Source organism: Parambassis ranga, chromosome 18 (genome assembly GCF_900634625.1).
Source record: "Parambassis ranga chromosome 18, fParRan2.1, whole genome shotgun sequence".
Lineage (NCBI taxonomy): Eukaryota > Metazoa > Chordata > Actinopteri > Ambassidae > Parambassis > Parambassis ranga.
In genome coordinates, this window is record NC_041038.1 from 1622985 (window position 1) to 1640192 (window position 17208).

The window sequence follows — 17208 nt, forward strand, 5'->3', positions numbered from 1 at the left end:
ACACAGACAAAATGTTCTATTTGTATTTAGTACAGAAATATAGCCTCATACTGTAAAACCTGATGGATTTACAAGGGTTAAAATATTTGTGTCTCAGACTGAGTGTGGAGGACGTGCACGTTGGAATTACAGTTCTACATTTTTCCAGTGTAAATCAGCTGAAGGATATACTTTCATCAAGTGAGCTGTTCTTTATCTTCTGTTGCTTTCGCTTAACTATGTGCACATATGTGGGTCCCCCATAAGGGATTCAGTTATATGGGGAGTAGAGGTATCAACAATGATGGACAGAGTCAGAGATAAATACAGCCTATCCTCAGCAGGAAAACGTAACTTTACGTCAATATTTCAGTCCTTCAAAATACAAAGTGTGTGTATTTGTCTAGCCTTATCTCTATGTGTTCATGGGGATGGCATGCTTCTCAGTGGTACTGGAAATGACGACCGCAGAAGGGCCTTGCAGAATGGTGTCAAATGTTATGAATTTGTGGGTTTTAAGATGATCTTCACCTAACTCATTCAACTATTTTCACTGTTAATAATTACTATCTCGGGGTTAGTCTCTAGGTTTCTGTAAAACACCTAGAGCCTTATGTAAATAACTCTGAATTGAATCTTGTGGCCAAAAAGGAGATTGGACAATTTTTGGAACTGAATTCCCGATAATAGGTTTGTTCCTTTCAATAAAGTGCATAGGTCATGATTTCATGTGTTGAAGTTTTCTCCACAAAGCACCCGGATGTTCTTCCACAGTTTTTGTGCTCATTGGCATCCTTCTGAACTGAGCAAGTAGAAACCATGCCAATGTCAGACTGGTACTAGTTAAGCTGGCAACCGCCTGTCATTTTTACCTACTAAGGCTGCCAGAAATCCACAAAAGGAGAGTTGATGTTTTCGAGGATGTATGTATGCTTGCACAGGTCTGAATCATTGTTAGGCTGCTTGTCATGTGATGGTCACATGACATGTCAGCACATTAGATGCCACATTGAGCATGAAATGGAATGGAAAAAAGATTTGTTTTCCGGCCAGTGTGAAAACAAGTGTAGTTTCCTGTGCTTTAATAGCCACAGGTGAAAGAAGTGGGGGGGGGGGCACATCTCCTTCCTTCTGCTTCACTACATCCCAACTGGCATCAGCTATTGTGTGTCTGTGTGTGTGAGATTTCCTTCTGTGTATCCTCCTCCTTTGATAGCACTCATCTGGTTGCCTGCCAACCACAAGATGATGATGATGATGATGAGAGGGAGGGGCGGTTGTGTGTGTGTGTGTTTCCGTGTGTGAAAATCACAGAGAAGAAGAGTAGCTGATGGGAGGGTCCACCTGTGTCCAATTAGTTCGCTGGCTGTATGTGTGCACCTCCTAAATGAGTGCACTTGAGATTTCAAGTGTGTGTGTGTGTATGTGTGTGTGTGTGCAATCACTGCCTGTATAAAAAGAAGTAAAAGGTGTTGCTTGCAGGTGAGTGCATGCTTTAGTTTCTATTAGTGTTTTGACTTGTGTGTGTTTGTGTGTGTGCTACACAAATAAATGTAAATCAATATCAGTTTGAGTATCAAGCTGCGTTCTAACCGCCTCAGATATTGCACAGTGTTACTCTTGATAATAAGTGTGTGTGTGATAGAGCAGAACCTGATACTGCTTCCAGGAAGTCCATCTGCGTCATCTGAGGGACTCCCCAGCTCTCTGATAGGATCTTTAACTTCCCATTAGTCTGCTTAGGATCACATTGATCAGCAGCAGCAACATCAATTTCACCCTTCCACCTATTTTTTTAACAGACCTGTGCTGTAATAAGGTAATGCATGCTGGCCCTAAAGTGCCTGCCAGGTAGAAATCTTGTTGAACTTGAGCAGTGCTGCAGGGCTGTCATTATGTCACATGACTTTAAAACAAGGCTGTTTACGTTTTCTGAGTCTGTTCTGAGTCTCGCTGAGATGACATTTTATTTTAAATGAAAAATTAGCTACAAAAAAACGGTTTCGTTTCTGGCAAGAATATTTTAAAAAATAAAACAGTCCAGGCTGCAGGCTGTCTTGGCTGCACTCGTATAATCCACCTGCAGCTCACATTAGCTGTCAAGCCAGGAGCATCAAGCCAGAGCCATAAACAAATGTGCCTAGTGTCTGGGCCAAATTGGGAGGAGGAGGGGGATTCTTGGATATACAGATAATGCTGTATGCTATACTGTATTTTTTTAGTCATGGGCATAGTTTGGAAGGTGGATATAGGTTCTTTTTTGATCCCTGGAGACTACTACTTCAGTCCAGTAGTATTTTAAAAGTACAGAACTGCTGGGTAACCTTGTTTGTGTACGGATCAGCTGGTCACAAATATGTCAAACAACCGATGTACGCTCCTACAACAACTCCATGCATCCATAGCGTCCTGGTCTCTGTATTGGATCTTGAAGTCTCAGAATGCCTTTCTCTGTGCACAAAACTAAGCAGATAGGCACCAATGAGGAAGCACGAATCGGCCATTTATAGCAAAAGAGGATGATCAGTGGGACCAAAATTGTGGAAGCCCCTGCATAAAAACATAGAGAAAGGACATGTTTTTTCGTTTTTCAAAATAATGGGCTTCCATATTGATTCAATATTCATTATTCATTCAAAAGCTAGCATACATTATACAGTATAGTACAACATTAACAGGCAGTCTTTTTTTGATACAAAACAGAAGCTGTTGTGTTTAGAGTGTAAGTAGGAAATCAGTGTTTCTCTTTTAGTCATGTTTCTTTCCCCCACATGAGCCCCTTGAGTGTGGAGGATAATGAAAATGGACAGAGAAGCTGAGTGTTTAAAGGTCAGCCGGTGGGTGGGAAGTTTGCCAAAAGGAGAACAGTCCTCCAATCAAAACATCTCTCCATCCACTGGAGCATACTGGTCCCTAATATGCCTCCAGACGCCACTTAAATCCCTTCTTCAACAACAAAAGACTTCTTGTGACTAAACACTAATAGATAGACTGTTGGAGAAGAATTGTATGATGCGAAGCTCGACTGCTACAAACTATTTATGCAAATTAGACCAAGTTAGAAAAGTAGGCGAGTGATCTGTTTGTTGAGGGTTTGAATGCAGGACAGAGATGCTATTGTTTCTAGCATAGTTTTATCAGGAATAGCTTCTACACAAAGAATGTTTTGTTTAATGTATGTCAGTGTCCAATTTCCCAGCCTTGCAAGTAAACTACAGGTTACCAGTATGCTAGTTAGCTGCTAAGTATAATTTGTTGTGCAAGTTAGTCTTCATTAAGAGATAATTGTCAGGAGGGTTGTGAGACGGAGGACACAAATGCAGACTTAGGTGAAAGCAAACTCAGAGTTTAATTCAAGCAAGGTTCGGTACACAGGAGTTCAGTCCACGAGGCAGAGGTAATCCAAAAAGGCAAAGGCAAAATGCAGTAGTCAAGTCCAACCCAAGTCACACACAAGAGAATCCAAAACTTACTCGAAAACACGTAGGGAAAAAAAACACAAGAATCCAAAACTTACTCGAGAACACGTAGGGAAAAATCACAAGAGCAGAAAGGCTACTTGGACGGCTGTGTCGCATGGAAGACTCACAAAACGAACTGGCAACAAGGGGCAGGAAACACACAGGCTTTATACACAGGAGGGCGGGAAGACAATTGGACACAGGTGAAGCACATTAGGGCGGAGCAGGTAATCACAGGAGGGGGAAGGGAGCACACATGAGGAAGGGGAAGTAAACAGAACTGAAACACCAGGGGAAGATCGAGTTTCAAAATAAAACAGGAAGTGACTAGTAAAACTAAACCTAATACAAACAGAAAATGAACTACAAAATAAAAGACCTGGCTGAAACCATGACAATAATATCAAAGGATGTACATGAAACCACAACTTTCTCTTAAGTTTTTCATGCTAACACAAGGACACAAACATATTTTATATCATATATCTTAAACACATTCAAAATCCTTAATGATGTGGAAACAGGAAGTGCTAAAAGGCTAACACTTTTCCAGGTTTTAGAACTAATTTCTACTATAACAGTATTAGTGGTGAAACCCTTTACCAAGACAGATGATCATATATAAAGCTAATACCAATGGCAAAATGTCTGACCCCATACCATCTGCTGTTTACCTCTCCAGGACCCCAGGTTCAACGCAGAGGTTGACCTGATCACAGGCTACAAAACCCAGAGCATCCTTTGCTTGCCCATCAAGAACCACAGAGAAGAGGTGAGATGACACACACCAGGTAGATTTGAGGCACATATTTTTGCCCATAACATTTTATGTGCATTTGCAGTTCACTTGAATGTAACTCGGATGCCAAAGTAGAAGTACGCCTGTACAGCTTTGTTAGGTTTATGCACAGTTTGAGCTTAATGTTAGCATTAGCATGCTAGTATGCTTGCAATGACAATTCAAGCAGGTGTTATGTTTACCACAGAGGCCAAAAGTGAGGCCAACACATGTGGATTGACCCCTGGTGGCTGGCTGCAGTATAGGTCATGAACTCCAACTCCTCCATGGGATATCACTGTTTTGATTAATGGTCTATTATTCTGCTCTCTCACAGGTAGTCGGAGTGGCTCAGGCTATCAACAAGAAATGTGGAGAGGATGGTGCCTTCACAGAGCAGGATGAAAAGGTCAGTGAAGTGTACAGTTTCACTTAAACATTATGTAAGTGTTTAACAACTCTGTTGAATTGTCTGTCAGTCATTGTCATGATGTGTAACCTTGTACAAACCTGACTGATATCTATTACCAGAAGGATTCTGTGAACTGTCCAAAGATACGTTGCATATAAAACTGTCTTCCTTTCCCCCAATCCATCTTCGTCCACCTCTACACGTCCTTCCTCATATCATCTGTCATTCCTCTCCTAGCTTCCTTTCTTTTTGCTTTTCTGATTTATCGTTTTTCCATGTAGTAATCTTGTCTTTTTTTCTTCCTGTTCTGTTCTTACTTGATGCTCACATGTTGTTCTGTTCCTCCCTAACAGGACTTCTCAGCTTATTTGGCGTTTTCAGGCATCGTGCTACACAACGCGCAGCTGTATGAGACGTCGCAGCTGGAGAACAGACGCAATCAGGTGGGTGTGATTGTATCTTTCTGGAGGATTGTGTATACGCAGACACAGCTCTGTAACATGATGTGTGTGTATGTGTATATGTGTGTGTGCGCAGGTGTTGTTGGACTTGGCCAGTCTGATCTTTGAGGAGCAGCAGTGTCTGGAGGTTTTATTGAGGAAGATTGCAGGAACCATCCTGTCCTTCATGCAGGCCCAGGCTTGTACAGTCTTTATCGCTGATGAAGACTCACTGGTCAGCATACACGCACACACTCACACTTGCAGCATGTTCTATCTACTTTTCTATTATGTGTATTTATATCCCTACATAGTTTGAATGCAGCAGGACAATTTATCATAAGTTAATCTGAATACACTTGGTGCCCTCTGATGCCCAGCAAAGCACTTCCATGATGAGTTCATGAGTTCATTATATCACTCAATGGATGACTTGCATACAGTGCTATGGTCTGTGCTAAATATAAACATGCTTGTTTTTCATAATGTGTGTAAATGATTGCCTTGAGAGCAAACACTGATGCTTATTACAGGCCGGCTTATAGCAGCTCATATGCTGAGTTTATATGATGGATATGCCTGTAAACAATGAGCATGCAAATGCTTGGTCACATGATCAGGCTTATAAAAGCCTGAGACCCTACGGTTGGAATGACTTTATGTCTTTTTCAACGTGTGGAAATAGGTTTGGACAGTTTAGCATAGCATTATCAGCAATATATGTTAGCCTATTTAATAAAGTGTTTGGTCACACTTTATTATTTACATACTTTATTGTTATTAGTAGTAGTAGTAGTAGTTGTCTTATCAGAATTGATGGACAGGAATGTACGGGGGCAATGAGCGTCCCTCTCTGGGGGATGTGCTGGAGCACTGGGTGAGCTCCAGGAGAGCAGAAGAGTGGGGTGCCCAGCCAGGACGCACCCTCCCCGGGCAGCAGGGAGCAATGAGTGTCCCTCTCCATGTCCATTGTGTCGCTATAGCCCCTCTAATGCTCAACCTTTGACCCTAGAGAAGATGTGCTCGATTTGCTTACCCTGTTGTCCAGGAATGATATTAATAGTATTAGTTGTGCATGTTATGCTAATTTGTGGCCACAGTTTATTTATTTTTTTGACCATGTAACCAGAGGGGCTCAGTATTTTTTTATTTAGAATGAAAAAGTAAAAAAATTCTATACATATGTTCATAGAAAATAAGGCTTTTAACTAATAATTTTGGAATTTAAATGACTGAAGTTCATTTTTTTTGTTACTTAAATCAGATTTAAGTCAGAATGTTTACTTGTTCCTCAAAGTTTAAACTAGTTCAGTCCACTCTTTAATCATGCATTCACTTTTGTTTCATGTCATGTGAACCAACCAAACAATTTGGAACAGTAATGTAATTACTGAGTTATGTGACAGACTTAAGACACTTCTGAGAGAGTGGAAATGTTTTAAAGACTGAGCTGAAAGATTGCTTCTGTAGTCGGCCCTCCTTTAACATAAATAGAATCTATACCATCTCTTTAACTTAACCCGACTCACTCAAACACTGCACAGCCTGAAGAGTCCTCTGTGGGTATTAACATTTGTTTTGGCTTGTCCTCCTCAGGGGCGTTCAGTGCCGGAAAAACACACACACACACACTTCACACTCTCAGGCAGAAAGCAAGCACACAGGGAAATTAACTGTAAATTAACTGTCATGCACCGAAGGCGAGTGATAGACGAGGTGGTTTTCCACCCAATCACAGCCAGTTGTCTGCACCCAGACTCCACTTTAGCTAACGTTTTGATTTGGGTAATGGCTCTGTGACACGATTAAAGGGAAAATCATATCACCGCAAAGTTTTCAGAGTAACATTAGTGAACTTGATAGATGTGAAGTTGTGTTACTTAATTTTAGTAGTAGTAGTTTAGTCATAATTAGCATATAATTCAACACATTTTAAGGTTATCATGAGACATCATGCTTACAAGCTCTGGGCAAAAATGCTTTCCTGAGGTCATTAGTGACTGGAACTTTTGACCTTTCACCAACTTGTTCTAACCAGTTCATCCTTCAACTGAAATCCACCCGCACTGAGCAGAAATACTGTAGGTGAACTGACAAATATGAAATTTTCTATGGCTGGTGACACAGATGACACATGCAAAAGTTGAAGTGCTTCACATTTTTAAGTTCACATTGAAGTCAAACGCAAGGAATTTGTAATTATGAATGTGAAGATGAGCATCTGTGAAACATGGCCTTTATTATCAAAGGAGTACTAAATCATTTACACACGTTTAGTGGCTCGCTTTCCTCATTTTAAGCACTTCCAATTTGGTAAAATTGGGTATGCATTTGCCTTTTTAGCAGCATTTGCTATACATCATTACTTAATAATGCCAACTTAACCATTGTTTAGTGCAGTTGTTCTGATATATTTACATTACATTTACATGCATTCATTGAGCAGACACTAGCGGGGTTGAGTAGGTTTGCTTTGTTCAGTTTTTAGACCATCTAATCATTTATGTCCTCCTTCATCTTAAAGATTCTCCGTCTTTACAGAATGTATTTGATTTTTTAAATGACCCTTTTAAATGACCCAAAGACAAGTACTACCCCACCCCCCATCTGTCTCTCTGTGTGTGCCTGTATTTATGGAGCAGGAGTACAGAGCGGTCAAGATGACGGCAGCAAGTTAAGAGCTCTGCCATAATTTTGGAACCAACAAGCAGCAGCAGTGCTTTGAAAGGAAGGGCGGTGATTTGGAGAAGGGAAAATGACAGAGTTAATATATACTTGTAATGAGGCTGTCCACCCAGCAAAATAGCGGCTTTCTTGGTTAGAGAGCAGCTAATCAAAGCACCCTCTGATTTTGGTGGAGAAAAAGAAACCAGCAGAAGCTGAGAGGTAACGATTCACTCTCCACACATTGCAGTGATTTCATGTATTCTATGTGGTCTCAGTTATCAGTTTTTAGAGACATGTTGTCAGGAAGCGGACAGCTGTGTAACAGCAATACAAAGGTTCAAATCATGTCACTCAGAGCAGTATACGAATGTAACCATGCATTATTTGCTAAACTAAAGCTGCATCCAAGCCATATTGTTCAACTGAGGTTTTCTGCAGCAACAACAATCTTGCATGTCATGTGTCATTGCATCACATAAACATAAGAGGGTTTTTGTGGGTCCATGCTGCTGCTGCTGCAGGTCGATGACGACAACACAGATTGTGTGCATATAGGCAAATTGTATCTTCCGGCATAACAGAGATATGTCAGATTTAGGACCTGAAGTGGTCTGAATCGGATTTGTGTGTCTCTACAGACCTGAAAAAAGAAATGTGAGTCACATCAAAGGTTGCCTTTTGAACATAGAAATAATGTACTAAGTGGTAAAGTCTAGGTATAGGTTGACTATATAATATATAAAGAGCTTTTGTCATGTAGATTTGTAGTGCATTCAAGTCATAGTGGTTTTCTCTGCCAGTTGACATTCCTAATATACTGTATGCCAAGAAAAGGTTCAATAAAAATATTAATTTATGTAGAAAACTAGATATAGTGTGAAGTCAAAGCAGTCTCATTTCAAGGTCCATTTAGTAGATGCTCTTGTGCTTTGAGTCATGTCAGAAAGTTATTAGCAGCAGATGGAGGTTGCACATTTTTTGGTTGAGAAAGGTAAATGTTTGTAATTCAGCCATGACTTAGGAAATGGTAGTTATCACCATCTGCCATCTGATGTGCTAACAGTTCCTCAGCAGCTGCCTAATAGACTACCACACACTGCAGTCTTGTAATTATACAGTGGTGTCATCTGCATATTTCTATACCAGCTTTTCTATTCTGTCTTCCTTTCTAATACTTCGTCCATGCACACATCTGTTCCTCATTTAATGGAATGTCTCAGGAACAACTAGAAGAAATTTGTTTAAGTTGTGTGAGAGACATGTGAGAGACTGATAAAAAGTTGGTGGTCAAAAATTAAAAGACATGTTACATGTGCATGGAAAGGTGCTGTACCCAGAGTGTATGCACGGACGTCACTTTCCCACCAGCACACTTGGCCGAGTGTCAAAACAACCAGCAATATGGCTGCCCTCAGTAGGAAAACCGTAGAAATGTGAGAAAAGTGCTGTCATTTCAGGTTTATCAGACTGTTTCAGTTGCTGGATTCTAGTTGTTCTATAAAGTCCATTTGCTTCTTCTCTCTTTAGATTTCCACAATGTAAAACACATCTCAGGGTTTTTGTTGAATCTATTCATTATTCATGCAGTCAGTTGCACAACAGCTCTTTACCTTTTTATTCTTCAGTACAACTCTGCTGATCAACAAGCTTTTTGCCAGTTGTGGGTTTAACCACAGTATCTTCAGCATTCTGTGACATCTTGTTTATACCCTCTACATTATGTGGACAAATCTGGATTTAAACTGTAATGTGATTGATTGCCGGAAGATGCAAATTTAAGGCGGTAACTTTAGTAAGAACCTCAGGTAAAAGTTGATAAGTATACACCCAAAACAAGCAGTAGAAAAGCAACTTGTACGGCATTGTTATCAAGTCTCTGTGCAGGCCGTTGGGCTTTTATGTTTGTGACTTTGTCGTGATAACACAGTATCTTAAAGGTAGGGTAGGAGATTTCCTTCTGATGCACTTTTTGTTAAATAAGTGTAACTTCTCTTTATAATTCGATAGCAACCGATTAGTTCGGCAGTTTCGCTTTAAAACGAAGAATATTAATCATCTGTGGAAGGTACTCTCTTCCTGCTTTGCGCGCACCAGAGAGGTACGTGCATGATGGCCAAAGTCACAGACTGGTTGGGAGGCGTGGCTTTGGGGTGAACTCCGAGAGAAAGGGGCATGTGTTTACTTTCAAAATTTGGCTGACTCTATCTGAGTTTTCAAAATCTCCTACCCTACCTTTAAGATAGATAGGTTGTGGAAATGTATGACACCACCGGAATCCCACATTAAGTAGTTGATCTAAACAGATTTTATCTTACTTAAGCTTATGTTAGCCTTCATGACTATCTACTAGACATGTTAGCACATATCTTCTTACATAAGTGTTTACATACTTTTGTTGCTGTGATTATAAATGATAACACACACAAAGCTATTCTCTTTGATGAACCTTGGTCTCTAACAGCATAGTGCTTACTTTAGGCCTGGTTTGTGTACAACTGTCTGCACACACACTTACACACATCACGCTTAAACATAACAATAAGATAGTTTGACTAACACTTAAACCCAATTATTACACACAACTGTAAGCCTTTCAACAACAAAAAAAGATGTATCTGACAGGTTTAGTGTTTGGTGAGTGAATGGTATGGTATTATAAGCACTAATGCCAACTCCAGTGCACATTACTGCACATTCACCAGCTGACGTGTGGGTGGGCGCCCTGGGTGGACCTTTATTTAAATGATTTCAATGTGCAGAGAGATGAAATCCAATTGCCCTCATCAATAATTTATCCAGTAATAAGCCAAACATGCAGGATGACATTAGAAACACTTTCCATTGTTTATCTTACCTATAACACTGCTCTTAAGTCTTTTTCAACTTGCAACAGGAGATCACTTTAAATTTTTATTCCACTGAGCTGGTAGCTGACTGTGCTGCATGTCAACTATTGTTAATAGTTGTCTTTAGGTCTGGGTTAACTTGCGCTGGAATGTTATGCTGTTGAAGTGGTTTGTCTTAGGTTACAAAACAGTGCTGTTTAACTTTTCCCCAGTATGTATTGTACTGTAACCTGCCTGAGAGGAAGGCTCTTGTTTTAAACATTACCTAGGCTGTCTTACATAACAATTTCAGAACAGCTAATGTATAGAAAATACTGTTAAAGTAGATTAAAGAGCTAAAAAAATAAATAATGTGACAGATACTTGAGAATTTTTTTCGGCTGGCCCCCTTGGAGCATCAGTCAAAGTCTATCACAGGCTAACGTCAACTGATCAGATCAACAAATCACCAAAGACGAAACACAGCAAGCTGATCTTTGAAAGCTAGGAAGTAGCAGTTAGCATGCTGATCGACATTTTTTGCAGTTTTTTAAGAAATCTGTGGATAAAAAGCAATGTTACCAAAACCAAATAAGTTTTTGAGAAAAGTTTGCTCACAGTACTGACTGGTTCGCCTGTCACTAGATAGATTTGTTCAATATATCGTAATTAAGTCATTTTATTACTATTAAATCCAGAAATCCTTAGTATTCCCTAGGTATTTCCCTTTCCTTAGTATTCCCTAAGTATTAAAAATTGCAGATGTTATTGTCCTTAAAAACAGATTTGGAAAGAGATTTCTAAACCTGTCCTCAAGAACAACAATATCACTTAGCCAAACTCTATGTATAACTAGTGTTTGTGTAGCTTTTGGCTCATTACAGTGGTAACCAAAAAATGCCTTGTTTTTGTTTTTAAAGGGTTTGTTTCAACAGAAACCACAACCTTTGCCCAAACCTAACCAAGTAGTCTACATTAGTCGCAAACTTCAGTCTTGGTTAATACTATCACCTATGTTTGGGGGCTTACCTTGCACCCATTTTCAGTCTTTCTATGCTGCTGTTTATGGGTGAGGATGTTTAAAATGTGTCCTTAAGTTTTGTTTTATCACCTTATCATCGAGTCACTTTCACTTTGTCAAATATTTTATTTGCCTTGAAAATTGATAAAATGAAAGCGTTTTAGCAGTTTACTAGCAAGGGCACTAGTGTTTAGCATAGCCTTGGCATGCACTCGCAGAGCTGCTAGCATGACTATTATACTGTTTTAATAGATTTTTCATTCATCACTAAATGAATCAGTGCTTTATTTCATGCATGCACCAAGCTAGATACAATCTACGCTTTGTTGAAGTGTGTGTGTGTGTCCCTCTCCTGACCTTTGGGTTGCCAGACCAGCTGTCTCCCTTTCTTTTATACCCCCCCCCCTTTTTCTCCTTTTCTTCTTTCATTCCTCACCAAACATTTACTCTGAGATTAGGGACTTTTACTGGCCTTATCATCCAGACAGCTCTCTGTATACAGGTGTCAGTGTCTGCAGTATCTCAAACAGGACCCACAGTCCTGTGGATTTTTCCTTTAGGAAAGGAGCTTTCCTGTGGGAAGTCTAGTAAATGACAGTGCTGGATTGTGAACACTGACTGCACCAAGAATAATACAGATGTTGGCCTGCACTGGCTCACTGCATTTTACTGCTGTGTGTGGCATCTGTTTGGAAACAGTGCAGTGGATGTGGGTCCGTGTCAGTGGCTGTATTTGCATGTTTATGTGCTGAGGACCTGTTGTGTTGCATGAAGCATTTGTAGCATGACGCACAGAATATTTGCATTAATGCTGTACAGTTAATTTGCATTGTGTCTAATCCTGCTGGTGTGAAAAGACATGCGATGGGGCTTGACATGTGATCATGTCACCACTACTAAGAGTGTTTTGTTCTCCTGTGTTGTTTAAGTCTCTGCAGGTTTGTTTGGATGATTCATATTTCCTCATCTAATCCACTCCCTTTGTGTTTATGTATATTTGCCTGTGTTTAGGGAAACACTCGAAAATGCTCCATTAAGTTTAGAAAATGATCCAAAGAACAAAGACTCTAAATACAGACACACTTGCAGCACTTTGGCTTTGGCTCTCATTCTGCCTCTCTAGTTTGATAAAAACTACAAACTTCACAAATATGGCGGCACCGAAGCTGGTGGTCTTATTGCGGTTATTTCAGTCTATAGGTGATGAAGGGAGCTGCACAATTACATTGACTGAAACTACTATGTCTGTTCCTACATACAGAACAAAAAATTCCATTATCCCGTGTCATCCTGTTATAAACCTTCCCCCTTTCCAGAGACCCCAAGAAATGTCATAACACTGCTGGGTCCTTTGTCTGTTTAAAACTTTATTGCCTTAACCTAGATAGATACCGCAGTGTGTGTGTGTGTGTGTGTGAGCGATGCAGAAGAGCAAATTTTTCCAAAACGAAAAAGAAGCCTCGTCCACTTCTAACATCCTGTCTCCACCTCTTAAAAATGGAAAAAATATCCTTTGTAGGGACTGTAGGTTGAGAGAAAACAAGACCCTATAAGGGGGGGAAAGAGAATGGAGCATTGGAATGTCGAAATAAACTCTCCTATTGGCATCAGCATCCCTTTTTCTTGCTTGGATGAGGCATGGCACCACTGCTTAACTCTGCTTGGTTTAGCTGTAATGGCTTAATTAGTGGAAGTTTGCCAGAAAACACATTGTGTAGATCTGCAGTGGAGCGGGGATCAAACTAGGCAGAACCAAGACCTTTAACCATTCTTGTTCCCAGTAGAACTTACTCAACCACATCACTCAGTCTTTTGAATCTCAGAAAAATAAATCATGTGTTCCTCTTTTTGCAGAACTCCTTCTCCAGTGTCTTCCACATGGAATACGAGGAGCTGGGTGAAGTCCTAGATGCCCCCAAAAGGTAAGAGGATCACCCGCAGCTGAAGCCTGTTATTAAATTCAAAGTCTTGCAGATTGCCTTGGGGCGTACTCCAGCTGTTTCCACCGGTTATTACAGCTAATGTTTCCTTGAATTTGCCTTTTCCTGTCAATAACGTTAACATAACATACGCTTGCACAAGGATTCAGTATGATCACATGGTAGGAGAAGGATGTGTAAGGCAGTGAAAGTGTTAGTGTAGCCCATTCATTCTCTATAAAACTGAAAAGACAAGACGGAGCTGCTCGGGCCAACATTCATATGTCTGCTGAGCAGATTTGCAGAATATTTGTGATGCAATCTGCCTCCTTCACCTGCCAAATTCCAAGACTTACAACCACAGTACAAAGCTCTTATTCTCATTAGCCGGGCCCCTTTTTTTTTGCTCCATCTTCAGTGTCTAGCTGACTGATCCTCAATCACAACCTGTTTATCGTGATTTATCGTCTTGGAGGCAGTCCGAGGCCTTTCCAACAATCGTCCGTCACGCACTGTTGTTTTGAGGTCAGCGTGCGCTCTTATTGCATGTGACAGCTGTATTAGTTGCATGTGTGGAGTTGAAGTTCAATTGCAATAAGACAGAGATGTGGGGTCAGGTTCTGTTTAGCCAGAAAAATGTATGTTGCTACTTACAAATTATATGTTTTTTTGTACAATGAACTGTTCGATATAATTAATGTAGAAACGCCTAACCAACAGCCAAAGCAAAAAAACTAAAATTTGAAAAAACTTGCAAATGCTAAACAGATGGGACAACGCCTAAACCCACCTCCACTCACAGACCTCCAGATGCATCATGTCAACTACAAATGCTGCCATTTTTTTGCTGGTGCAACACTGTGCTTCCCCTAAAAAAGATGCCCTCAGCCCAATTTGAAAAAAAAGCGATTACATTACCTTACACAGCAGCTGGATTTTTGTGATTCATACGACACAACACAGAACTACAGTTCCTCAAATGGCCACTTAAGGGACTTTAATGTTAAAAATGGATAGATGGATGTTACTGCTGTAACTTCTTTTTATATGGATATGTGAGCTCTTTTTGAATGTAGACAGATGGAATTTGTGGCTTAAAGAGGATGATTGTGTCATGTTTCCATTGCTGCTGAAATAGCCACGATGACTAAAAAAGTCTTTTAAAGCTAGTAGTACATGCTCTTTCATATATGGCAGACAAAAGCCAGATGTTGGCGGGTCTTTGCAGTTTTTAAAATGTGCTCTATGTCCCGTTCAGGTTTCAGTCTACTAACATTCTTGGTTAAAAGTTGTAATTGATTTCAGTCTTGAATTCATTTATTGGAAAAATTCAACAATAACTTGATAGTGTTTTTTTCTAGAAGTAACAGTAACTCATAAACAGCACAGTGGGAAGAGGAAAGTCGGTAAGAGGCAAAATTGAGTGGCCCATCTAAGAAATGAATTAAAAATTTATAGGGTGGATGAATGGAGCGCCTGGACGAGAAGGAAAGGATTCTGACGAGGCTCCAGATGCAGAGCTTCCTGACATAAAGCCCATGCTCCAGCAGGAGGAGTGAATAAGCTCTAATCTGATTTAAGACGCAATGAGATAGCGGTACCCCCCCCCCCCCACCCTCGGTCTCCGGGGTGGCCTGGCCTCCACAGTTGCTATGCAGCATCTAAAATTCAATCTTAATCTCAGCCCAAGCAACAGAATTGGATTGTCTGTGTGTTTGTGTGTACAGTTATGTGTTTGTGTATACAGTCTTCTCTGTGCAATGTCTTTTTTGATTATGGTTCACCTGAAGTAACACAAAAGGCATGAACAGTTTGATGTATTATATAGTTGTTAATGCAAACAATAGGTGTAATAGGGAGAGAAAGTGTTAGTGTGAGTCAATCCCCATAGGCTCCCATGTTAAAATTGCCAACGTAATCCAAACCTTGGATTATGAGTAACTTGCAACTTGGTTGTGCAAGATGAAGACATTTTGTCTGAGTTGTGTGTATTTGGTTTGTCTGTCGAGGTGGTTCCTCTCTCTCTCACTGTGAGATTGTGGCTAACAGTCTCGCAGTTGGCGTGCCTTACTCATATACTGTAATCAACATCCGTGCAAGTGTATACTGTTTACTATAGCATTATGACTACGTGTGTGCGCTTGTGTGCACATGTGGGCTTTATACACAAACACACACACGTCGCAGTAACACACTCACAGATAGCAGTGAGTCCAAATAGCAGAAATTAAGTGATACAATGACAGATTCAGGTAGTAATAGTGAATGTTGTCTCACAATAATCCTCCTCCTTTATACTTTGTATTGTTTTTCTATGAATATTTAGAATAATCATCCATTATTTCTTAAGGGGGAAATTTGCTTTGATGTACGAGTGCTTTGAATTACAAGCATGTTTACGGTACGAATTATGCTTCATGCACCGGTGCATGTAGAAAAAATGGTTCTGGTCTCTATTGATAAGTTCCCCTAATATTCCCTTTTACCAGTGCTGAATTTATCAACAACTCACTCGTTTTTATTATGTTATGACTTCAAATTAGGCATATTATTATGCCTTATGGGCGGGGCTGCTTTGAGTGACAGTAGTCATTTCACAGCGCAGGCTTCCTGTTTCTGTTACTGTCTGCCTGCCTCAGTTCCACTTGTGCTCCAGCTCTTCGTCCGTATTTGGAGTTTAGGCAGACTGTGACGCTGCCAACATGGCGACCGCTGGAGCCTGCTAAAGTAACTCCACACAGCACTGCAGAAACTTACAGGTGGCGTTACAGTAGCTAGCCATGTATGGCTACATAAATAACAGTCAGTTGCTTTTGAACTGTTGTTTTATAGATGGGCCACAGGAATAAGCTGTCCTGTGTCCTCCCTCTATAAACCCAAAGTCTGTCTCTTTCTAAGCATATAATGAAGATTCCTTATTGCAATGATAGCAGCCATGAAACCATGATTATAGGTTTTCTATCCAGAGCCCAGACCTTAGCAGGACAGCCTCCAGTAATGTCTGATTTATCTTTGTATTATACATTGTACTGAGGAGGAGGTCGCCATGACGATCGCTATCAGGTTGTATGACTCTAATCCTGCAGTAATATCTGCTCCAGGCTGAGGCACAGATAAGAGATGAAGTGAAACCTGATAGAAAGCTGTGCTACAGATGGACCTGTCACATGGAAAGGAGATCTAAGGCTTTCTAGGGTCCCAGCAGTGTAAGGAAAATAGATAGTTATGTAAAACTCAACATGATAACATAAAGCACATTTCTTATCTTGTCTTGTCGTCCACAGGGTGCCATTTTTTAGTCTCTTTGTATCTGCTGATGTGAGTCTGTGTTGGATTTCTTATGTGAGAGCTGCGATATGGCAAAAACCGACCATCTCCAACTGGGCCAGTGTGGGTGTGGGGTTGGGGGGGCCCTGCAGGATGTTAGCTTTGACTGTCTGGAACCGCAGGAGGCTTTTTATAGTGACATTAACCCTGGGCTGCGGCTTCAGAACGGCATAGCGTCTGTTTCGCTGGAGCTAAAAATTCAGCTGAGCTGCAACCGACGTGCATCCGGCCTCACAGGGAACAGCAGAAGGAACATTTCAAGTGGACAAAGCGGGGCGATTAGGTTTTTCTGGATCTGGAGTTTGATTGTGGTCCTGAATTTTAAAGCCTAAAAAGTTGTGAGTTGTGCTGTCACAGTTTTCAGCAGTGCAAGCAGCAA

At 40.6% G+C, this 17208-nt stretch overlaps 1 protein-coding gene across 8 annotated transcripts in view; it reads left to right on the plus strand.

Annotated features, from left to right (window-relative positions):
* Positions 1-17208, plus strand: part of pde5ab (phosphodiesterase 5A, cGMP-specific, b) — a 65924-nt gene that overhangs the window by 29038 nt on the left and 19678 nt on the right. For all 8 annotated transcript variants that reach the window (XM_028429509.1, XM_028429513.1, XM_028429512.1 and 5 more), the window contains exons 4-8: positions 4123-4212; positions 4556-4627; positions 4984-5073; positions 5168-5305; positions 13438-13505. In XM_028429509.1, the coding sequence (XP_028285310.1) occupies positions 4123-4212; positions 4556-4627; positions 4984-5073; positions 5168-5305; positions 13438-13505 (458 nt within the window). The remainder of the gene's footprint in view (positions 1-4122; positions 4213-4555; positions 4628-4983; positions 5074-5167; positions 5306-13437; positions 13506-17208) is intronic.